The following is a 26,310-nucleotide window of genomic DNA, read 5'->3' as shown; positions in this document are numbered from 1 at the left end:
AATGATGTATAACTTAAATCAAATGGACTCTCCTAACCTGTCTAAATATTGGAAAGAAAGCACAAATTCAGGAAAGTGTGAACTGAGAAAAGAGGCTCTGAAGTACAGTGTCTATTCAAGCGCTTAATCTTTACCAAACCATGCTGGCTGTGCGATGAATGGGACAAAAAACAGGAAGTAAACCACCAGAGTAACAACAATGAAGAGATTATCAGATTAAACTGAAATTAAGCATGCCTCATTAACACATTCAGTCCATAATTAATGCCAACTTTCAAAGCAGTAGCCCTATCATTTCAAAAGTTATTCGAGTTGAAAGTGAAGAGTGTGTACAAGGTTTTTCAGAAATTAAAAAGGGATTCTAAAGACACACCTAATCACACTATTCTACCAAAAATGTTCGAGATAAACTGCTAAAAAACACACTTTCTGCCCGTTTTATGATACCAAATTTCAGCATAATGTAAAAGAAGACCCGCTCTTTCAGAAAATATGAAAAAGTCAAGTTCGGCTAAGTTGACCCATTTCACTTATTTTCAGTCCTCACGCAAAATCAGTGTGTGCGACTTTATGTTCGTTTTGAGGTGCACGGTCACATATAATGTATACATAATTGTACTTTATGTGTATATACACAATGTATATATTATACATATACATGTATATACATTTATATCATGTATATACATATATATACATAAATACGAATATACAAACAAAAACACAAGCACACATATATAGATATTTAACATAGAGTCTACATGACACATTAGTGCATGCATATGTGCATTATTTATCTCCTTATTGATGTTGGCACTCTACACAGTGAAACTGGAAGCGATGCATGTAATATGTATTTCAAATATTTCATTTAGTACAAAACAAATATTGCATCCTTATCTTAGAGATATGAGCAGGTTACTTACAAATATATACAAATAAATGTAGATACTTTCAACTTCTGTATTCCTGCACATCTTAACATAATCCATAATCATGACATGTTTATTACTATTACAGGTTCGTAAGTATTGTCTCGACAACGAACACTTTAGCAGGTAGAGATGTCATTGCCTGAGTAGTAGAAAGGTTTTGATGCCGTACACCATCCACTGAGTTAAAGCTTTTTGGAACTTACACATTGGTGTAACAAAGACACGATGAGCAATAAACAGTGCACTCCCGTTACAACGAACAACGTTATAACGAAATTTCGGAGTAAAATTCAGGGTCCAAATTATCAAATAGTTTAATACACTTTTTGTTCGGATATAAAGAAACTTCTTTCTAACGAAAGAAAACTGCCAGTCCCGAGGACTTCGTTGTAACGGGAGACCCCTGTAGTAACGTCATGGACTTACGAATGCTAGATAAAAGGGAACGAGTCGAGGTAGGTGCAGGAGTGTGACGAGGACTGCGGCTATCAATGACGTTATAAAGAAACCAACCAATCAGTCCTTTCCTTGTTCAGTCGGCTATTCTAGGAGTGGTAAAAGTGATGCAAACTTTCCCTCACAATAGCACAGTATTCTGTCATGTCCATTTAGCTTCCCAATTGCATGGATTCACCAACGGACGATGTAGATACAGACTGGTCCAAGACAAGGGTCTTTATGCAGCATGCATCTTTACAATCAGCAGTAGCTCTCGTCACCAGCTCTGGCCGTCTGAATCCTACAAATCATTTCAGTTCGGCACTCGTCGTCACACGGTCCGTAGTCGTAGAGCCGATGATAATAGCTGGAAGGGGGGGGGGGAGAGAGAAAGGCGTTTTGAACTTGAGTATATGTCAAGATGGAATGTGAATGACGACGATATAACGTTGATGATGCCAAGAGTATAAAGAGATGTATAAACAATGTGATGAAACGGGGAGAATCGAAAAGCACAAGAAGCATTTCATAGGAGTTAAATTGGAAATGGGTACATGTGTGTGTGTGTGTGTGTGTGTGTGTGTGTGTGTGTGTGTCGGTGGGGGGCTTTTTGGCAGGAAGGTCAGGGGTCGGATTACGTTTCATCCGATGTTGCTGATGGTATATTCCGCATTAGTTTTGTATATGACAACTACGCTGTACTTAAAAGACACTTTCTACAAGGAGACACCGTCTTCATCGCTCTACTCAAGATATGAAGTTGGTTTTATAACCATTACCGGAATAGTTCACGCCCTCTATGTCTGAATTCAATGTGTGCGTGTATTTGTGTGTGTTGTGTTAGCATGTTCATTTGTTGTGTGTTCATGTGTTCATGTGTGCGTCTGCGTTTGTGTGTTTCTTTCATATTTAGCAATGCCATGTCACCATCTACTATACCATAGTGCCCACACTATATCCATGTTACTCACCTGTAGTATTGCTTGAAGACCGTTTCATTTTTCTTCATCTCCTCCACGAGTCGGTTCCACTCGCTGGGCTGCAGCGACTTCATGCCATACGCTTCCTGCCATTGGTGAAATTTAAGAGTCATTGATTTGATTCCAATCAATTACAGATCAATTCAATATAAGCCGTAGAGAAGATGATGAACATTAAAGTGTTGCATTCATTCATTGGCATCTGAAAGGAACTATGTAATACAAATGAATTTGACTAGTGTTGATTCACAATAAATACCCGGACCGTCACTTACATCACTTATGTAGCCAAAAGAATATCTAGATATGCACCATAAATTCGCAACAATTTTCTACTTTTTTTCCTCTCCAGAGCATTATTTGGATAACCCCACAAACAAAGCCTTTCAAAGCAAGACTTTCTCAGCGTAACTTTCATGTTTTCCTGTACCTTTTGTTAATCATAATTATTTCCATGAAAAAAAACCAAACATTTAGATATTCTTTTTGTGGTCACATAACTGACGGTCAGGTTATTGTGAATCAATACAAGTTAATATGGATATGCATAACTGAAAGAATGTTATCTACATATTTCTTTCAACGATTTAATCACTGTATTTCGCGATGACGGCTGCGGATAAGTCCTAACTTTGCATCCTCATTGACGAACACTTTCTGCATGAATTCTTCTTCTCTGTCATGTCTGTTCTTCGTATAGTTAATTTCAGCCTACCCTGTCTTTCTCGAGCATGTCCTGAATACCATAAATTATTACATCAGATATTCACGAGTAGCGCTTAAAATGATTCTATAATTATTGACGATGACATGTGTTGGAATTATGGGAAAATCGATATATACCTTTGCCTTGTATTCTGGTCTCCACTTCGGCTTGCTGGTCAGATTGGCCTCGGTTAAATTCATGTAGTAGTTGTCATGGTCGAGAACCGCCTGGGGCAGCAAGATGTAGGGGGGGGGGGGGGAGGGGGAAACAGGAAAAGAAGAAAAATCAAGAAAGAGGGAGGGACATCAATGATCATAGCAATGATGAAAATGACGATGATAATGATGATGATGATGATACTGATAATACGATAATACGATAATACTCAAGATAGAAAATAATGATACTAATTTCATTATAATGGAAGATTAAACGAGAACTTACCGTTTGAAGTTTAATATTAATTTTATGAGTAATTGGAGGGTGAGATTACGTCATATATGAGATCCCGCTAGTGCGCGCGCCACTCAATATTAGAAGCAAGAATGTGACCACTGATGTAGGAAGATAACGAGAGATTAAGTTACCGTTTGAAATTTGGGGGAGGGTGAGGTGGGACGTAATCTCACCCTCCAATTACTCATAAAATTAATATTAAACTTCAAACGGTAAGTTCTCGTTTAATCTTCCATTTTATATCGTAATTTCGTGAGAGATTACGTCATATATGAGATTTCAAAGCCAGTGGTTACATTCTCGAGGCAACCCCCCCGAAAAGGGGTAGGAAGCATACCTTACAAGAGGTTCCATTGCAAATCTCATTCAGGTTGAATGCTGCAGAGATATTGTGTCTCCAAGAGTTCACAAGTTCAGGCAGTTCAAGACATGTCTGCCCAAATCTTAGGGCTTCACAGTCTATTTTTTGATAATTGTTTCTACAAAGGTTTTCTCAGCAGGACAGGGCTTGTTGTAGTACTTGCGAAAGGTTCTTTCGTTGGCCCAACCGGCTTGCGCAAGTATTTTAGATACTGGGAAATTTCCCTTATTGGCTGCGGAGGTAGACGCTGCCCGAGTAGAGTGCGCCTTGTAGATCTCTGTATCAATACCCGCAGCCTCCAAAACCTCCTTAATCCAGCGAGCGATTGTTTGAGATGATACCCTGTGATACGGTTTCTTGTAGCTAACAAAAAGGTACCGTTCACTAGCTCTGATTCTGCGGGTCCTGCTGATGTATTCCTGCAAGTACCTGACTACACAAAGTCTCCTGTCTGGCGGGTATGCCTGGAGCTTGACACTGTGTGAGTAATTTCCAGGCTTGCTCTGTTTTAGGAGATCATGAAGGTGAAAGGTGACTGCATTATCTCTTAACACCATACCATCCAAGCTTAGATAGTGTAATGATTGAATCCTTTGTGCTGAGATTAATGCAATAATCACACACAATTTAAGCGTCAATTTTTTCAGGTCCAAAATGTGCGCTGGGGACCAAGAACGAAGAAAATTGAAAACAAGGTTAACGTCCCACATTTCCATGTATCTAGGCTTGGGTGGGCGTAGCTGAAAGACTCCCTTCATAAACCTCTGGATAAAGGGATGGTTTCCAACTGTAAACATAGTATCTCGAAGAATCACAAATGAAGATAGAGCACTCCGTGCTAAGTTTATGACACTGTAACCTGCCCCTTTATCGAAGAAAATGTCACTCAGGAATTCCAGGATAGCTTGAACATCCGAGTACAAGTAGTTGCTGCATTTTTTGTCACAAAATGCTTTCCATTTGTTTATGTACACTGCATACTGTTTTTTAGTCCCTTTTCTCCAAGAGGAGGCCATTACAGCAGTTATACGTGCATTCAATCCCGCATCTCTGAAGGGCTTGCACAGAACCTGCAAGCAAGAAGATCAATCTGAGTGTTTAGTGGGTGAGGAGTGTTAGAAACTGGCAATGTTAGTAAGGATTCACTCCTATGAATAACAAGTGGTTCCTCATTCATCATCCTGTTTAGGAGAGGAAACCATGGCTGGCTTGGCCATTTTGGGACTACTAGTATCCCAGTTGCATTATCAGATTTGATTTTTTGAATGCACTTAGCAACTAAGCAGAAAGGAGGAAATGCGTAAAAGTACCACTTTCCCCAATCGAGAGTAAAGGCATCAACAGCCTTGGCATGTGGGTCGGGCAACCATGTGACATAGTTCTCTACCTGCTTGTTAAGTCTGGAGGCAAATAGGTCTATTTCTGGTGTCCCAAAACGTGAAGTTATTTCTTGGAAAACTGTGCGGTCAAGCATCCATTCTGTGCGGTCATTGAAAATTCTAGACATGCGGTCTGCCTCCACATTCAGCTTTCCTGGCAAGTGTGCTGCAGTGACCCAAATTTTACGAGTTTCGCACCACTGCCAAATCTCTCGGGCTGCCCGATCACAGTCAAGGGATTTAATGCCTCCCATGTTGTTAATGTACGCAACAGCAGTACTGTTATCTAGCCGTAACAAAACATGAATGTTTTGTGAATTAGAACAGAAGGACTTGAGTCCCATGCCAGCAGCCAGGGTCTCCAGATAATTAATCTTATTCTCCCTGGCTTTTTGCAGCTCGTCTTCATTCCATCTACCCCCTGTATGGGTGGTATGATCAGATGCCCCCCAGCCTTTGCCAGTGGCATCCGTGCACAATTCGAGCATAGGTTTAGGGTGTCGTAAGGGTGAGAAAGTAGACTGCACATTGTCTGTCCACCATTGCAGCTCTTGTTTTGCTTCCAAAGATAGGCTCATTTTTCTGTCAAAATGCCCCTTATTCATTTTGAGTGCTTTGATTTTGTCCCTTTCTAAAGCCCTGTAATAGAGCTGTCCATACTGGACTGCGGGAAATGATGCTACCATTTTCCCGATAATTCTAGCCACCTGCCTGATACTGGGGTTTGCCATTTGCGTAAGTTCATTGCACAAGGACTGTATTTCCTCTGATTTGTTATCAGGCAGTCGAATTGTCATGGCCTGAGTATTGAGAATGAAACCAAGAAATTGTATTTCTTGAGTGGGGCATAGTACTGATTTTTCTGGGTGTACCAAGAACCCAAGTTGTGCAAGGATGCTAGTGGTTTCAAAAACCGTTTGCAATGTTTGATTCTCACTTTCTCCAATAATGAGTACATCGTCAAGGTATCCAATTACTACATGCCCTTGCTCTCTCAGTAATGTAAATACAGGTTTCAGTAGTTTAGTGAATAACCTTGGCGCCGTGCTCAGGCCATTAGGCAGTACTTTGAATTGCCAAAGTTGATTTTTCCAGGAGAACTTTAAGAACTTCCTGTGTGTTGGGTGCACAGGTACTGTATAGTACGCGTCCCGAAGGTCGACTGAAGCTAAGAAGCTATTTTCTGAAATGAGTTCAATAGCAGTATGGATATTTTCCATCTTAAAATGCTGGTACTGGAGATATTTGTTGAGATCAGACAGGTCTAGGATAACGCGTGTACCCCCGTCTTTTTTAGGCCGTGTAAAAATATTAGACACGAATTCTCCAGTTTCCATCTGGCACGGTTCGATTACTCCCTTGTCATGGAGTTTAGAAATTTCAAGATCAATATCAGCCTCTTCGGCTTTATTACACCGAAAAAGGTAAGGGGGTTTAGTTCTAGATGGTGCACCCATCTCTTTACTGAATTCAAGCCTGTAGCCACTTACAGCATTTAGCACATGTGGGTCTGAAGTAATTTTGCGCCACTTTGGGAGGAATTGCTTCAGTCGACCTCCTACCATAGGTTCTACATTCCCTTACAAAAAAGAACCATGGTTTTACCATGGTAATACCATGGTATGGTAATGAACCATGGAAACCTGGTAATTTTGCCCTGGTAAAACCATGGTACATTACCATGGTATTACCATGGCAAAATACCATGGTATTACTGCTCTTACCATGTACCATGGTATATATTACCATGGTATTACTGTGCTTACCAAATACCATGGTACCGGTACCATGGTACAATACCATGGTATTTCTGAGGTGATTTTACCATGGTATTACCATGGTATTACCCTGGTATTACCATGGTATTTACAATTTGAAAAGAAAAATAACATTAATGGTCGTGTATTTACAGCATGCAGTACTAGTATGTTACCTACATAACCTGGCCTCGAATCACATACACCTGTTTCTACACTATTGTACAAGACCTACATCCTAATCTATACAGGTCTACTTATCTGTATACCTAGAGTATACATCCTATTCCTAGATACATTGCTAGTGTATCAGTTCTTTATATATGGGCTGATATCTGAAAAGTTTTAAGGCATGGTTACTAACTACATGTCATGCATAATATTAGTCCTATCAAAATATGAATATGCATTGTTATAACACAAGTTAAAATAGTTGGTAACAAAAGAGAAATTTCCCAACATACTTCAAAGTTTAAACCCAGAATATATACTTTGGGTTTTTATGTCTTTTATCTATTTTCTCACTTTTGCATGTTAGATGCTCTCTCATGAATATTCATGAGCGATACAGAAACCAAGTCAAAACATGGTTCGTGCAACTTGAATCAACTTGTGTTACATTTTCCAGTTGGGTTAATGAGGTTTAAACTGCATGGGAAGAAGTCAGTTCTTGGTACCATGGATATATTAGTACTAACCGGGTGTTTGCACTCACCCACACCCCCCCCCCCCACACACACAAGCACACACATACACACATACACACATACACACACTACACACATTCACACATATACTAAATACAGGCTGTAGTACATTTATTACATGAACATACCGGTATAATATTTTGGGTCGTACTTGGAATTTGTATGAGATAACGCACAATGTGAATTAGTTCCAAAACTTTGCTTATCTTTAACGGGCCAGGCTTATTTGGCTATAAATGCTAAAAATTGCATTTTGGGAGGGAATTTCGCCTCCCCCCCCCCCCTCCACAAGATCTCGACCATTAGTATTACGATCGTAGCGAAATTTGGCCCAAGTTACAACCACATTGTAATCTACAAAATTATGTGTTATATATCTTATAATTTTTTTTTTATTGTCAATTTCTAATTTTAATTCATCAATTAATTATTTGTGCAAATTAGGCCCATCATCTTATTTTAGCCTAATTAAAAGCATTAAGAGTCTATTTCTTAATCATTTGTAAGTCTGTTTTTACATGTTTAAAGACCATGCATCAGACATTAAAGGACTTCCAAAAGCCAATTTATTATGTACTAGTATATGATTTTTTTTTAGTTTCAAATGTATTTCTTTGTTTTTTTATTGTTTCCTTTGTTTTCTTATGAGATTCTCATTGACCACTTTTATACCATAATTAGCATAAGATCAATCAATCGCAGTGATTAATGTTACAGCAGTGATAGCTCCAGGGGGCCCCTTCTTTAATTTTTGATAAGATAAAAATAAATAAATAAAAAGAAAACAAAATGAAAATGGGCGTGTCTCCCCCCTTTAATTGCGGAAGTGGCACCATGACAGATCCCTCCCCATCCCCACCCCCACCCCATTTACGGAATTCCTGGATCTGCTCCGATAAAGAATAGTCAGATTTTTAAAGAGTTTCTTTGTTGCTGTTTTCAATCAATCTTTGCGTCGATTTTTTTTTTCAATCGGAGAAGGGACCGTACTTCACAAGCTTTGTCTTTTTAGTGGGTCCCTGCTTTTTTCACACAATGCATATTTCATTTATTTCACTTTTGTTACCTCAGCAACCACTGCATTGTACCCCTACTTTAGGTTTTCAATTATTGCTTTCTCTGTACAAATTACATGCATTCTACTTTCATTGAAGAAAGCGAGATTTATGTTCACCAAATAGATTATTTTGCTGTGGAAAAAACAACAATGAATTTGAAGTTGAACTTGAAAAAAAGTCAGGAAAATGTCTCATGACAGGGTCTCTTCCATCGCAGACTCGAAACATCGAGGGTGGATTCCGCCCTTCCCTCTCCTGCCACGTCCCTTAGAGTTTAAGGGGTTTACCTTTAGAATCGGTTGATATATATTTTGATTTTTCCCATTCGTTGCAAGTATACTCATAATGGTCCAATAGTTTTGACTGTAATGTATTGGTACGTTTATAATCGTTTAAAAAGTGGAATCAATTGGTAAAACTGCCAGATTTGATGAACTGGTATGAACTTCCCCAGTCATGCCAGTTTGATACATTACCCGGCTGGGTTCTACTAACTGTTACAGCCTAAACTTTATCAAAGTGCATGTAGGTTAAATCTGCATTGCTTTGAAGTTGAATAAATCTATCAGTTGTGTCAAGTCATTTGCAACAGGTATACAAGAGCCTGGTTCAAAAAAGTTGAATCTGCTGGAATCATGGAGTTGATGTTTTAGTATGCCAGTTCTTACTGGTAAATCTGCCAGTTGTGTCCAGTCGATTCAACCTGCACCAAATTGGTCCAACTTTTTCGGGGTCATCCCACAAGTCATACGGCCCACAAGCTCGACATTGCATCATGGGGCTTATTGTAAAAGTGTCGTGGGCCTTATTTACCTAGTGTCGCAGTCATGTGGGCCTTGTTCGCTAGGTGTCAAATTCATGGGTTGTTTGATTTGTTGGCTGTATGATTTGTGGGTGTCGAACTCGAATGTGCACTCATTGTTTCTACTGTAATCAACTGGTTGTTGTATGCCATTTCACACAATTTCTTTCAAGTGGATCATCAACTGAAAAATCTGCTTGTTGTGTCCAGTTGATCCCACTTTGTCTAAGGGCATACTTTGGTCTATTTCTTCCTACTGGAATCAACCAATAGGCTTTAATGTTCCAGTTTACACAATAGATCTAATTTTTTTAATCTGTCATTTTCATTAGAACAGTTCAACTGTTAGTGGTATGGCAGGGCCCTGTGGTATAGAGCAGCGACAACACTGGAGAGGCTCTCCTGGATAAGACCTTATTATTATTATTATTATTATTATTATTATTATTATCATTATTATTATTATTATTATTATTATTATTATTATTATCATTATTATCATTATTATTATTATTATTATTATTATTATTATTATTATTATTATCATCATCATTATTATCACCAGTACCACTATGCTACTACTATTTGGTATGTTGTTATTACACACATGTAACTCACTCATCACAGTTTGATCCATTTGTTCAAACTGGAGTCATCTATGTTTTCTCAGTGTACCAGTCCATTCCATCGCTTTCAAGTGGAATCAACTGGTAAATCTGCCAGTTGTGTCTAGTCAAGTTCAATACAATTATTGTATCTATACAGGAATCGGGTAGTTGATATTTCAGTATGACACTTTATTCCGTTTCTTGCAATTGGAATCCAGTGGTGAATCTGTAGGTTATGTCAATGAATTCTAATTGGTAGACAATTGCCTAGTTTATTTCATTTGTTTCAGTCTGTCAGTTGGAATGAAATGTTAGTTTGGAGTCAACTTGTCTAAGTGGAGTCAACTAGTGAGTATGCCAGTTGAACGACATGTTTTCCAGTTGGTACAAATAAAACTTCATAATCAATGATTTAGAGCCAGGCCATAATATTCAGCTGGAATTGATTGGGGGTTTTTTTCAGAGTGTGCCAGCTCATTCAATTTAGTGTCAGCTGGAATGGCGTGAGTTGGTATTAATTTTCATCTTTAATTGTATGGTAATTCACACCATGGTAATGTGAACGAGTATCGGCCTACTTCCAGTTTGCAACTATTTGAACAAGTTGGGTCAAACGGATAGCTATAATGGGACCATTTTTTCCTTGTGATACCAGTAGAGAATGTACCTTTTTTCGTCATTATTTGACATTTAAAAGGAGTATACAGTACTGGATGAGATGAGGATTCAGCTTGTAACATTTTGCGAGATATTTAGAAACCACTCTTTGAAATGATAAAGAGCAGAAGAGGACTCAAACGTTTATTTAATGAAAACAGGCTGAGAAATAACTGAGATATCTAAAAACAAATTAAAACAAAGAGCTCCTAATGAAAGATGGGGCCTGTCAATTTCATTTTTTTTTTGGGGGGGGGGTTGGTAATCTCAGCCATTTCAAGACGAATTTTCTTCAAAACGTTGAATCCTTCTTGAAATTACAGCTGTATATGCTCTTTCATACACTTTATTTCATGAGAGGTTTATCATCTAACAGAAAAAAATAAGTTGTAAATCTGAATCCTCATCTCAACCAGTACCTACTGTACAGTCCCTTTCAGCTATAAGAATATCATAATTGATATGTTGTTGTTGAACCATGGTATCACCATGGCTATTTTTGTGTACCCTTAGAAATACAGAAGATGACAAAAAGACTATGGTTATATATGCTGCGGTACGATTAAAGACCCTGTGGTTGTAGTACATGGTATGATGGTTATCATATGGTATCTCCGCGGTTATTCTATGGTACAAGTAGGCCTAGTAGTGCCAGAACCGTGCCATGGTATGATGGTTATTACATGGTATATCCATGGTTAATTAGTGCAGCGATACTGGGGAAATTCCTTATATACCATGGTTATTTTATGGTACAAGTGGTGATGCCATGGTATGATGGCCATAACCCGGCATCACCATAGTTATTTTATTGTACCTGTATAGTTATACCAGGCAAATACAGTAGATGGCATGGTTTTTCCATGGTACTGGTAGTAATACCATGGTAGTGCTATGGTATAAAAATTATAACATACTATTACCATGGTTATTTTGTGTCGCCTATGGTAAAACCATGGAAATACCATAGACTTCACAGTTATTCTATAGTATACGTATCAGTACCATGGTCGTGTCATGGTATTGATAGTTTACCATGGTTTTTCTGTGGTATCACTGTGCATCACCATGGTTTTTCTGTGGTACTCGTAGCAATACCATTGATACCATGGTTTTACTATGGCAATTGAGGTTTTACCATGGTTTTTCTGTGGTATCACCATGCATCACCATGGTTTTTCTGTGGTACTCGTAGTAATACCATCGATACCATGGTTTTACTATGGCAATTGAGGTTTTACCATGGTAATACCGTAAATTTCATGGTTATTTTTTGTAAGGGTTATTATGACATAGCTTTGCATAATCACTAGAATCAGATGTCATGTTTACCTCGTCAGTTGAACTGGAGGTTATCGTGCTCTCTTCATCCCTGAGCCCTGCTTGCTGCCGCAGTGCGGTTGGTGCTGGCTGGGATGTGTGAAGGTGTGGGGAGCCGACGGCTTCCCCCTCCCCTTGGGGCGCTGGCCTAAAAAAGCATGGCTGGTAGCTCCAGTCCACGGTCCTTTTGCACCTGTAGGCCTAGTGACATCACTTGTACTTGCACGAGAAGTAGTCCAGCCCGCGTCGCGGTACTGTTGGGGCAAATTTGAGCTTCCTGATGTAATCTTGCTCCTGCCCTTGCCATATGCACTCCTGCCATAGTCATATGGGCTGAAACGCTGCTTTTTGTATTGTCTGCTATGCTCACTCCTGAGGACACCCTCAGTTGCTTTTTGTTCATCTCTTATGTCTTTCATTTGCCTTCCCAGGTCGTCACCAAAAAGGAATTTGGAGACCGGGGTAGAGGGCTTGCAGAGATGCTGGAATTGATAACCAATGTCTGGTTTCATGAATTCCTTACGCAAGGAATTTAGCTCGAAATTCGCACTGCACAGAAGTGCTAGTGCATCTTGTTGCTGTTCAGTGATATCCTGTGCCGACACTGTATGTATGTAGGCATTGATGCCTCTCGTGAGATTCTTTTGGAGTCTCTGAAATTTGAGGTCTCGTGTCTTTGAAAAGGCAGGTAGCCCATTCCAGATTCTTTGGTTGACTTTCGGCACATCCACCAGCTCACAGTTGCTGGGAATGGGGTATTTAGTGATCGTTTCATCTACCACTTTGGGCTCGAGCTGGTGGGTCAGAAGGTAGGCTGTAGACTTAGCAATTTCTGGGTCAATGGGGGGACCAACTTCCTCAGCCACAGCAAATTTGGCTGCAATGTTTGGCACTTTCTCCACTACAGAAGGGGGAACTTCGCCTTCTTCAATATCAAATTTGTCATCACGACTATCCCCTTGACCTGGTTGGATAATCACAGAGTTTTCATCCATATCTCGGCCCAGAAATGGTGCCGCATATTCATCATCATAATGGCAGTCAGTATCTGCCGAGTCTGAAGGGGAGTATTCAGAACGAATCCTGATACTCTTTCCATTGCCACCGCCTTCACGGGCTGGTGTCTGCTTTGCCGACTGTGCCTCCACAAATTGAACAACCACAGCTAATTGGCCTTCAAGCTTGCCGAGTCTATCTTCCAAAGTTGAAACTTTAGAGGCCAGTTTGGCAGGTGGTTTCACTGTTTTGTTTGCACCGGTACTACCGCTAGGGTTAGCACTGCTTGTTGTAGTAGTACTATTACTAGTACCTGCCTTGCCGGCTCTAGTAGGCGTTTTACCTTTGGCTGTCGCAGTTTTCTGCTTGCACTCTTGTGCGTGCTGGTCTCCGCGACCCCCGCCGGTGGCTGCCGGGGACGCGACTGCTGTCAGCAGCGGTGGTGCGGCTGCGCCGCCCACGTTTGGAACGTTGGTCGAAGACATAAATTCCGTTGCTGTTCAGCTGAAGAATGATCGTTAAAACCAGAAAAAACCTGGCAAAACCTCCCGTAGAGGTAACTTTCGCTATTACGTCGATCCAACTCGAACGAAAACTTGAATATTCAAGTGGAATTCCGGCGAATTTTCCGAGCACAGAAATTCGCGTGTTAGCAAGATGGCGGCGACTAACGAATTGAGTGGCGCGCGCACTAGCGGGATCTCATATATGACGTAATCTCTCACGAAATTACGATATAAAATCAAGTATGATAATGACGATGATTAATAGGATAATTCAGATAATCACAACAATAATACTACTAACAAGAAGAGGAAGGAAGAAAAGAAAAGAAAAAAACAAACAAACACAACTGCATTGTTGTAGTCTCTTTATGCTGGCGCATGGATTTAACCAAACGTTAAATATTCAATACTTTTGAACAGATAGTCCGATTGTGTGCTACCGATATTTCTGCATTCCCTGAATTCACATGTACATTTGGGGTAAATTCCCCTTGAAGAACGCCACCAGCAGTTCTTGGACCTACCCACGTGGAACCAGTGTAGTTGCCATCCATAGTGTAAACGCGGTAACCAGGGTTCTGCGCTGTCGGCGTTATGGCCCCTGCAACGTAGGCGACGCTGATTGGTCGACGCGTGACGGTGTCTGCGTAGAAGATCTTGAATTGGTCCCTGTGGGTGTGTCCGAAGAACTGACCCATTATGGTGCTCTCGTATCTATGGTGATGGACGGATTCAAAGTGATTGAACGTTATAACTTATATGATATCACATGGACAGCAGCTATGATGCCACCATTGTCGCGACAGTGGCTAGGCGTATTAATAATGGTGGTGGTGATGATGATGATGATGATGCTTCTGTTGTTGTGGTCGTGTAGTCGTAGATGGTTGTGGTGATGATGACGATGATGATGTTGATGATGATTATGATAACGGTGATGAGGATGCGGACAATGATCTCGATGATGACGATAGTCTATAGCGTTGGTCAAGATGGTGGTGGTGATGATGATGACGGTAATGTTGTTGAAATGTATGATAATGATGATGATGACGACGACGGTGACGGTTTTGATGACAAGGATGATGGTGATGATGGCAATGAAAGTAATTGTGGTGAAGATTATTGTATTGATGATGATGAGGGTAATGCTGGATATAGTGATAGCCGTGATTTATATGGCGCCGACAACTGCGGTTGAGATGGTATTATGGATGATGGTGAAGATTGATGATGATAATAATGATGGAGAAAACGTCGTCGTTAAACCAGGGAGGTGTTAGAAAAGGAGAGACAACTCCTGCTCTCCTTTGAAGTCATGCACGGCACCGCCTAGAAGTTATGCGCTTAACTACAGGTGGAAATCAGGTGCTTTGACAAAAGAGAGCATCAATAATCGGGACTAGCGCTCTCACATCTAGAAATACTTACCCCTACTGCATTTCGCTCTCTCTCTTTCAATGTGATGGCAACAATGAATTTGTGTACCTTTAATTGGAGCAGCGAATCAAAATGCAGTGTACAACTGACAATTTTAACAGCAAATAGTTTAAAAGCACGCTGGTGCACGCTTTAGCGGAGTACTTTATTTGAAAGATCAAAATATCCCAGATTAAAGGATAGAAAACTAATATGCGGAAATGTGCGCATTATCGAAAAAATATTAGGTTTTTAAGATGGCCTAATTTTCATTTCATTTCAATTTGCGCATTACGAAGAAACTAGAAATACATGTTTATAATATTGAATTCTTTCCTTAACTACTCTTAATCAATTCGAGTATTTCATTTAAAATTTTACGGGGAAATAAAGCTTGTAATTCAACGAAAGGTGAAATGCGTTCTTCGTCTCCGAACTTCGCCTTGCAACTAGAGCGGTGCAGCGCATGACTTCAAAGCGTATAGTGGAATGCTAGACATCCCATTGTAACGCTTTGAACCAAAACATGTGTTTGCATGAATTACGAAGAGTTGTCTCTCTTTTCTAACACCTCCCTGGTTAAACCAACAATTTTACACTCGGCATTGTTGAGAGACAACGTAATGATATAGGCGCAGTACTGATAACACCACCAGAATCACTTTATAGCACTGGTAGTGGATTTAGCTAATAAACAGACAAGACCAAACACGAGAAACTGAAAGTAATTCATGACTAAGATAAAAAAAGAGGCAACAAATCTCTTCCGGCATTCAGAATGCTCTATCAGTCCTTGTAGAACAAGAAGACAGAAAAATCACGCTGCATAGGATACCTGTCACACACGATTTTAAAATGGCATACGATGAAATGTTTTCGACCATCAGTGAATTTATTTAAAAACTATGTAGAATGATACATTTACAACCACCAATGTAATATATGAATAAATTCATTCCATTTCTCACAATGTCATGGTGCCTCTATTGGAATTAACCAATGATAATGTTTGATGGAGTCATGCACGTGAGCCTAAAAGCCATTTCTTTTTTTCTTATCCAGTACAGCCCTGCTAAGGACATACCGCTTGACGATGAGCTCGTAGTTCTTGCTCCAGACGGCAAGGTCTAGACTCGGAGGGATGTGGCCCAGTATGTGTACCCTCTCCTTCGCCGTCTCTGCGGCTTGTAGGACGGAGACTAGCCACTGGAGCTGAGCGTCGGGATCGGTTGCGTTTATCTTCAACCATCTGTTCACACGAAATACAAACACGTACAGTGCACTCCCGCTTTAACGAACACGGTTATAACGAAATTCTCGCTGCAACGAAGTAATAATTAAAAGAATCAGCTATGTCTCTTTATATATTTCACTGTTCGGCTATAACGAATTGTCGATACTATGAAAGAAAACCGCCGGTCCCGAAGACTTAATTATAACGGAAGTGCACACACACAAATACACACAAGTACATTTATTATAAACTACACGCATATACGTTGGGATTCATACCGGCACACACAAGCATACACACAAACCCACAAATAAATACACACACATGCACGCAAAATGACAGCAACAGCTACAACAAAGTACAAATGTATTGACAAAAATAAACATAAGCCGTGGTCAACATGGAATCTGCTATAGGCCTACATTGCATTTAAGTGAAACAAAGGGCAGGACGATAGAAATTACTTCTGTATTCCCACAAAAGGCAATTTTATTTTTTGCATAATGGAAGAAGACTTTGCTTAGCACTTTCAGAAGACAGGGGTATAGGGGGATACTGCTACCCTTCACGTATAATGCGAGTAACAAATCTTTATATCCACATGCACAATGAAGGTAACTTTTACTTTAATCTCATTTCTCGAAGCAATATTATGCAAGTTCTTCCCCTCATTATTTTGGTGTACATTCGTTTTCTACACACACTTATGACAGAGTGAAATAACAGACAGGTCCTCGTTGACTGCGGAAGCTGGACTCTACCATTATTATGGTCACCTTCATAACTATACCGTTAACCTATACTAAAATGGCTCCGATGTTTTTTCTTTAGTAATTTGATTAGGCGAGGTTTTAATTTCGGAGCATTTTTCTTTTGCACGAACTTCTTATCCTTTCAGTGTTTTGTACTTTTGTGCTAATTATAGCTGAAAATTATGTAAATGCGTCTAGTTCCTTCAAATCATCATGTGACAATATCATTTGCTTCTCTAAAGTCGTGCTTCTCAACCTTTTTTCAACCCGAAGCTCACTTTGGCTTCTTTATGTATACTTTTTTTTCGAAGCCCATAGTAAGCTCAAATTTGAATCTTTTTTATATTATTTTTGGCCGACATCGCGGCCTACTGGCTGAGAAGCACTGCTCTAGATGATTACACAGTTTCAAAAAATGTTGAAAACTTTCTTAAGTTCAGAATCATTACACATAAAACAAAGGTTTCAACTAGATATACTCCAGAAACCAATTTAGAATGTCTTTAACTCCTCACCCGTTTAGTGGGTTCCCAGCATTCATGTTCAGAGAAACGATCCTCAATCCTGGATAGACGAGGACGTCGTAGTAACCCCCTCTGTGAAGAAGAAGGACACAAGAAACTCTTCAATGGTCATTTGAAAGTTCGTCCTGTGACCACATATCATTGTATATTAGTTACCTCTTTCTGCACTATACCATCTCAAAATAGTGTCATCGGCAAAAAGTTGTATTACTAGGAACGGGAACAGCTCAGATTCAAATAAATTACCAGTTATTAGAGAAATCCATGACATGATATCTTTATGATTTAAAAAAAGAGTGTCAAAAGGGATAAGAATAAATGGTTACTTGGATAGCCTATAAAACTAATATTCGAAGGACAAAAACACGGAGTCATAGAAAAATTGATTCTCAAGACTTTGATTTGTATAGGTGAATAAACATCTGAATGAACAAATACATTGTACCTGAGCATTATGAGGCGATCTTATACATACCGTTGGAGCGTCTCTTGCGTAGACTTGGGCAGCCAACCAGATTTCTCGATCCATTGCTGCACGACAGCATTATATAACCACTTCTGTGATTGGTCGCCAGTGATAAAGCCAGGCGGGAAGCTGTTTAAAAACAACAAAGCGGGGGAGGTGAGGACACAGCCTCTTCAACTGTAATGTTAGCAAAATGACATTCGATTCCCATTTCACTTGTAAAAGGGTCCCACATTTTTGATTGTGGCAAACCTCGATAAGTCCTATAACTGTCAAGAATACAGTCAACCTCGCCTTAGCCGACCTTGCACAAGCTGAAAAAAAAATGGGCAAGACGAAGAAAAATCATACTCCTGATGGATATAGACTTATTCTCTTGTGTAAGTCGAAATATTATTATGCAAATCGACGGATTTTCTGCGGTCATATGGTTTGGATTTGATTAGGCGAGCTTGACTGTGTTTTGTATCGTTAGCGGGTGATGCGCAGCGTGCAAAGTAATCATCAAAAATTATGTTTATTTAATGTTCTTTTCAAAGCTTTTAAACATATTCAAGAGCTCAACATCTTCATGATTGACTAAGTTAAGCTTCACCCGTTTGACAGAGGAAACGTAAGATTGTCCAAAAATGAAATAAAACACAATGCGCACACCTGTCGACGGGGGCGCTTTCGTGGTTTCCGAGGGAAGGATAAATTTTGACCCCTGGGAAGTACTTCATCAGGAGGTCAGTAACAAAGTCGATCATCTTCAGGATGTCGCTCCGAGACTGGTTCCACACATCGTGCGCTGGCAGATCGCCCGTCATATAGATAAAGTCCACCTTTAAAAGAAGCATCAAGAGCGTGAAGTTCAAATCGGCAATTACTAAGTTGTTTTCTCTTTACATCGGAGCAAAAATATTGTCTTTGGCACTAAATCAACTTCCTTGTTGTCATGGGCAACTTGTCTGCGTTTCCTAGTGAGAGGATAACTCGTCGCAAAAGCGCATCGATGAAAGTGGGTCACCTCAAAACTATTTGATGTGTTTATTTTCTGTATCTTGGCTCTGAATAAAGGTTATTTCGTATGCAAGTTTGAATTTTAGTCTGACTATATTTCCAGTGCATCAATTTATAAGTGATACATTATGCAGTAAATATACAACAGCCTTTTGACAGTGATACCCTCTTGTGCGATATTGGGTCGTATATCTCTCCATAGATAACTGGGGGGGGGGGGAAGGGGGGGGGGGCAAACGGAGCTGGATCGTGCGGCGATTTTGAAGTGGTTTCACACTCACAAAAGATCTCGTCTGCAACCTTATTTCAAAACACGTTGAGAAACGCAATGCAGAGATGTGGTTGCAAATGAGTTCTTTGAAAGTATGAAACCGCCACTTCGGCTAGCGAGACGAGCCAGATACAAGAGACATTTTGTGCTCAGTCACTCGCCAGATTTAGTCTATCAAATACTAAACAAGCCAAAATAAACGTTAATCAGTTTGATGCTTACTTTTTGGGTCGTCGAAATCTCTTCAAGTGTGTTGATCATCAGATGCAGCGGGACATCACATGAGCGAAAATCTCCCCACTGACCGGCGCCTGGAACACCTGGAGCTGTTCACATCGGTACATCGGAAAGTGCAATGTACAATCGGAGCATCAACCAGAGTTTTTATATTATTGTTATTATTATCATTGTTATTATTGTTATCATTATTATTGTTATTATTATTATTATTATCATCATTATTATCATTATTATTATTATTATTATTATTAGAGTGTATTATTATCATCTATATTCGGCATATGCAAGTCAAGGTTAGTGACAACAGATAAAAAAACAAAACAAGCGAAATGCAAGGGTATAAGATGTCAGGCTTTCCCTGGATAGAGCGTTTCCCTAAATTGCCGGGTTAGACTTTACAGCTCAACCGCTTTCGGCGGGAGATCTACTGCTTTGAGGCCATTTTCTTTTTTTCAAAATCTCCCTCTCTCCTATTTGAGATTTGGATTTCTCCCGCTTTTAGCCGTGTGCGACGTCTCCAGCTTACGATGTATTTTCTCCCGTTTTAAATCAGATTTCTCCCGACCAACTTTGTTGTGACATAATTGCCTTAGTTATGTCATAATAAAAAAGGGGGTAAGAGCAGCAGAGCGAGCGTTAATATTTGAGTTGGATACCGCGTCTCAAGGGGCATTGCTCTTCGAGCTCGTGATGATTTTATGCGCTTCATGTACACAATATTGTACGAATGTTCGTGCAGTCATTATAGTCTCCAGTTTGTTGGGGGCTTATCCGGGAAAAATCCCGTCTGAGACACGCTTGGATTTGGAGTCTCTGCAAATCTACATGTTTGTCTACACGTACTGCATCCGAGGGTGGTAAAGTATAATCCTAGTGATAAGATCATACTCTGAAAAAAAAAAATGACAGCTCATTAGTTCACACGTACATCGCTTTTGTGCCCACCATCCATGTGTAACCAAAGTCGCACACGTTTAACATTGTGTTTTCAGACAAATATTCACTTTTGGAGTAAGAAGAATTGATATTGTGATAAGCACGTATATCGTAGGTATTGTATCCATCAATTAAGAAACAATTACAGAGACACTAATTTAATATCCAGGGCTAATTATTGATCAGAACATTGCGTCAATGATTCTATATAAATTCTGAAACTTTGTTTACCATCTACATCTACTTTTGAAGCTTCAATGAACTATCATTTTATGTTATAATGTACCTCCATCCCAATGCAACACTCTTTCTAAATAAGACTACGATAGATTACCCTAAGTAGTTTTTCTAGTCTTCTCACTGGTTTCTTACCCGGAGGTCCGTCGTTAGAGCGGCAGCAGATCGGCTCTCCGCACTCGGCATTGGACCCGGGCTGGTACATAAGATCGACGTGGAGGTCGCTGATGTGAAGGACCCTTAGCGTCGGAGAGCCCGGCTGTCGATAGCGACGACATGATCCAAAGTCACTTGCAGGCTTCGAACATTTTAAGATTGATTTGCCTCAATTTCGTACTTTTCAGTAAAATTTATTAACGGAGTTGTACGGCTTGATGTAATTTACATGCGATTTTGATACCACTCCGACAGATATACTCGTAATTCTTATACCAAAAGGTGTATAGTACGTGTAGTAAATACTTTCTATTAGCATGAAAATAGAAGAATGTTCTGGTTTATGTTCTTCCTCTCCGATCGTTTAATCAACAGCTGTGGATTTTGATGTCAAATCAAAATTGCACGTTGTCGATGATCGCAAGTCATGCAGCATGTTTAGATGGTCATATAGAGTAGGCCCAACACAAATATTCAACCAATGAGCAAGCTGAATCATAAATTATGTTTAAAAGAATACCTTTGGCAGCTTAACAGGTGTCACCGGAGGTTTCGGATTGTTGGGGAAAGTCACGTTCCAGTCTGAGTTGGGGTCATAGGTCGTGGCGCATGACGGGCCGAGCAGCGTCCCGCAGACCTGGTCCGGACTGAGGTAGTGGAGCGTGAGGACGCCGATGAGCTCGTCCTATGGAAATACGAATAAGGAGCTTTATATTTGCGACGCGGACGTTTAGACGACGATTGTGTTGGCCGTTCTCCTTTCTCCCAGCGTCGTGCTGAAAAGTAGCTTTAGATTACGCGAAGACGCAACCTATAAAAAGTAAAATGGCGCCCACATAATGATCAGTGCATCAAGTAGTAGCTCTCTGCGTCATGAACTTGATAGGCCGCCAAAATGGCCCAGGACCGACCGTGAAAACACAGACGACGCGAGATCGGTTTTGATAAGCAATTTGCGCATGTGCAGAACAGTTTCTCTTTTCCCCCTCTGGACATCCGCGTCCCGAAAATCTAAAGCTCCATATAATCGTAATGTGGGAATCTTTTATTAGTCACTACTTTATACAGGAAACTAATATACAAACCCCATTAAGATTCAAATGGATGCACTTATGGGCGCGTATACAAAACATACGTTCACAAATATCATTGTGCAGTGACAACGCGAGTCTGATATGAAAACGGGAGACGGAAAGTAGAGCGATATGTAGATTAAATAGAGACTAAGGGACATTGCAATGAAAGGAGGAACGAATGAAACTGAGAGCGTTGATACAAAACTAGAAATAAAACAACTCACAGTCATCATCAAAGAGAACCTGAAGAGGATGAATTAATACAGTAGATGAAGAGATAATACAGAGTAAACATAACAAAACTATAGTTTATCATGTTAACCCGTTGAAGATGAGTCCCTGCCGACAATACTCGGGCAGGTATCTATGGGAAATGCATGTTATAGTAAAATCAGTCCGTCCTCAACGGGTTAATGAATACAGACCTTAAACTCTCTGACACCGTAGTCGCAGACCCGGGCGTTCTCGATTTCAAGGACTTTGCAGACCTCGTCTGCGGCCCGTACGATCAACTCTTTGGACTCGTTCGTCTGAATCAGCTCGTCGATGCCTTCGACGATGTATTTGCACGCGTCGCACTCGATGTCGACTCCAAAGTGAGATACTATATCCTGCCGAATTTCGTTTCTGTACAGCGAGGAAATGAGACACGATTAACAACATAGGATGACATATTTTCGAAATGGATGAGACATCTAAAGGCAGTTGCTGGCGGAATGGTCAGTTAAACAAGGAATTTTACATTATTTAATTTGATGTACAAGTTATGTCAGTATCGCATATTATTTGAACTTTGATGTTTTTGAAGTGATATTACTATGACGAAAGAAGATAAAATTTGGTAAATTATCTTTTAGTTACGGTGAAATGCTGCCGCTAAAAACTGTATGTTACATGGCTGAAGTATACAGAAACGTGTCGTTCAATATAGAGTCATACCAGCTCGACAGCCAGCGAAAGTAGATTCATTCAAAACACTTCTTCCAAAAACAAACGTCGTTGGCATGACAACAACTAAGAGTATCGCTATGATGAATTTATAGTGACCAGTGGCAAAACTCACCTTCTGAATAACCAAGGGCCTCAATGAACGAACGTACAACAATAGTATGTTACTTCAGTTCTCAGTGTCTTTGTCAATGTTCGTCCCACTTTCACCAAAGTACTCTTCGGGAAAGTCTGTAACTGTTGAAATTCTAGTCAATGAATAGCTTTGACCATAATCATTGTACATTATACATGTGCTTTTAAAAAGCTCATACGAGTTCAAAGCATGTATTGTAAAAGACAAAGGAAAATGACTGTACCATCTGCACACATTCGCCACTATTAGTTTTTTTTTTTTTTCGTAATCCCTTGAAGGGATAACGAGACTTAACTTCACTTTTTTCGGACCACTGCAACAAAATGCCATTAATTTCCATGTAACAAATTTGTCGATTAAGTTACACCAGATTAACGTTAAAGAGACAATCTTACCGTTTCCTATACTTACAAGACAGGCGAGTCCGTCGCCTGATCTCCAGCAATCGCCGCTTTGCTGTAGGCAAATAAGATTGGCGCCAATCTTTTGGCGAAATATTTTCTCGTCTGATCATTCATGAGCGTCTTTCCTCCCAACTTGGTCATCGAAGGCGGAATGGGCGTGGCCGCGGCGATTCTCTCTACAGCCGTGACCATGGCAACGGCTACCAATAGCTTACTCCCGAAGGGGTACATGCTAAATCCCGATCTCATGCAGTTCCAGTGCTATATATCTATGTATACATAAAAAATGGAGTTTTTTGTTTTGTTTTGTTTTGGTGGAACTGAATACAGCACAGCACTTTCAAGAATACCTGGATATGTTATGTGCACATGACCCATTCAGGGCAGTTACCTCCCCCCCCCCCCCCCCCCCCATCGGCTAAATATCGGTTTATGATAGAGTTAGGGTTAAGCTTAGGGTTAGAAATCGGGATATGGATAGGATTGCGGATTGGGATTACGGATTGGGGATTATACTAGGGTCAGGATGTGGGATATAATTGTTCAGAGGGTAGGCCTATATCATTGTGTCACAGAAACTTATAGTACATAGGGCTCCATACATTAATCATGTTAATTCAAACATGACAGACACATAGAGCCGACATACACACATACACACATTTACACTTGCACAAAGTGTATAGGCCCTATACATGCCATACGTGATGAATGATACACTGACAGTCTTGCCTGTGTACACCCCCAAGATTAATATAAAAGCAAACCGCTAGATAGAGCGGCGCAGTTTCACAATGACGACTTGGCTAATGCCTATTTCACTGCGGTAGTGGAACCAAGACACGTAGGTTGCCACACACGTAGGTTGACAAGACACGTTCAGAATGATTTCGTACAAAATGTAATCAATAAACTTTCGTGATCGCATCGAGCGCCTCTTTAGAAGTCTAAAACTTACCAAGAATGTATGAACCTACCATGTATGTACACGAATGGCTAAACATGCCCGACTCCAAGGCCAAGAGAGATGTCGGGTATCATAGATCCCAATTCCGAAGGCTGGACAATTCACAGTACCACACACCGTCGTGTGTTTGGTGTTTGAGATTAAAGAGTACCAGTACTTCCCCGTATGATGTCATATTTATATGGTGACTGAGACACGCAGGTTCCTAACTTTGTAATCACTTGAATCGCTGTGTATTGATACACGCACTCGCTGCTCGTATGGGCTGTGAAACTTGACTCGGTGTTGTCTGTGGCAGAAGTGGTCATGTGACTTCCTTTTGGCACACCATGAGAAATGTCATGTGATCAATTATTTATCATAACAATAACCTAATCTTCGTACTCGGCGGTCTGTACTAAACTGCGCTTTTCAAATCGAGCCGAACGTATGAAAAAAGGAAAGCGTTACTGTGATATCTATTGTCATGTCCTTGCAGTTGTTTTATGAGTCCACACGTTCGGAATGATTGAGCTGTTTCATACAGTGTAGGCCTACATGATATTTTATTAATACATCAGTATTTGCCGGACTTTAGAATCGAACTTATGTCAATATGGCAACAAAATAGGAATAACATTTGAAGACAGAAAGCTTAGGCCTACAATTAAACTCGTTTACACATTCATGAATATTAACTGTTGGAGGACTGTGTATGCTGCTACAATTAGCGAATCTTTAAAGTTTCATAACTTCTTTACTCTTAATGAGATTTTGATAAATATTTTAATGTTGTGCTTGTAAATTGTTCGTCGTTGTTCAATAAACCTATTTGTGACCCAAAATTGTCCATTAAAATCAATCGATAACTTTCATCTTTTTATTCTTAGCATGACTTTAATGAAACTTTATTGATGTGCTTAATAGAGTTAGCATTTTATATTTTATATCTAAACCTATCTACAAAAACAGGGAGCGGATTTTCTCTTTAGGGTATACATGTATCGTCAAGATTAAATTTTGTTTGCTTTTATTAGTTGTTTTGACATTTATTTATGTGACATTACTGACACAAAAAAGTGACGGATATATTACACATAGGCCTACACCAGGGCGCATACACGCACACACAAGCATACATCCAACACTTATCACGTCATTACACATATAGACAAAGGCTGACAGAATACACTACACGAATGTGCATTTTATGGAAACATGACAACATAATCAAACTTTTAATATTCACATTAAATATGGATTCCCGGGGCTCATACATGGAAGGCAACAGAAAGGCGAGGGAGGCGAATGCACAGCGCACGAATTGCGATGTATGTGAACCCTGTCATCATACACATGGTGCATAAGAAAAGGCAAGGTACAATACCAGAACACCAGTACAGTAGTATCGGGGCTGCGGAACGGTTTTTTGTCATTTTATTCATGTTCACTTTTTGAATGTTTTTTTTTTTTCTTAAATATAGGATGGGTGCGGGGGGGGGGGAGTTAATGTACCCCCCCCCCCCCCCCCATGGGAAGAAAATCTCCGGGCGGATCACTGTAGGAAAGTCAATAGTTTTGTGATGATTTTCAATCAATTTTCCGATTCGTTTGTTTGTTTGTTTGATTGATTGTTTGTTTGAAGAGCAAAATACCCCCCCCCCCCCCTGTTCCGCAGCCCCTGTGTATAGGTAATACGGTAGCACAGAAACAGAGTGAGGATCAGACACGAACCAAATCACTTCTCGGCATGGTAAAGCAATCTTTAAAGAATAAACAGACTGGTGTACATTAAATTCTGTGCATAACCCTTGTAACTCGATGCAGTTCCTGTGGTAACCAAACAACTAGCCAAAGGTTTGCCCTAGTGAAGAAAAATTAACAAAACCACTCTACA

The 26,310-nt window shown here is 40.0% G+C and overlaps 1 protein-coding gene across 1 annotated transcript; it reads right to left on the bottom strand.

Annotated features, from left to right (window-relative positions):
* Positions 1-1,634: 1,634 nt before the first annotated feature.
* Positions 1,635-24,556, bottom strand: LOC139729058 (sphingomyelin phosphodiesterase-like). Its single transcript, XM_071639985.1, has 14 exons — positions 24,445-24,556; positions 23,475-23,736; positions 22,405-22,606; positions 21,424-21,588; positions 20,883-21,006; positions 19,557-19,660; positions 18,716-18,885; positions 18,071-18,190; positions 17,587-17,667; positions 16,170-16,334; positions 14,191-14,380; positions 3,197-3,286; positions 2,345-2,439; positions 1,635-1,740 (listed from the first exon to the last, which is right to left on the bottom strand). Exons 2-14 carry the CDS (start codon positions 23,714-23,716, stop codon positions 1,635-1,637), a joined length of 1,854 nt encoding a protein of 617 aa, XP_071496086.1. The 5' UTR covers positions 23,717-23,736; positions 24,445-24,556.
* Between the last annotated feature and the right edge of the window lie 1,754 nt (positions 24,557-26,310).

The sequence above is a fragment of the Diadema antillarum genome, unplaced genomic scaffold (genome assembly GCF_040938485.1).
Source record: "Diadema antillarum isolate AM-2024a unplaced genomic scaffold, OU_Dant_1.0 seq00000217_RagTag, whole genome shotgun sequence".
Taxonomy (NCBI): Eukaryota; Metazoa; Echinodermata; class Echinoidea; order Diadematoida; family Diadematidae; genus Diadema; species Diadema antillarum.
Note: the sequence above shows the minus strand (reverse complement) of the source record. Positions and strands in the feature narration are given on the sequence as shown.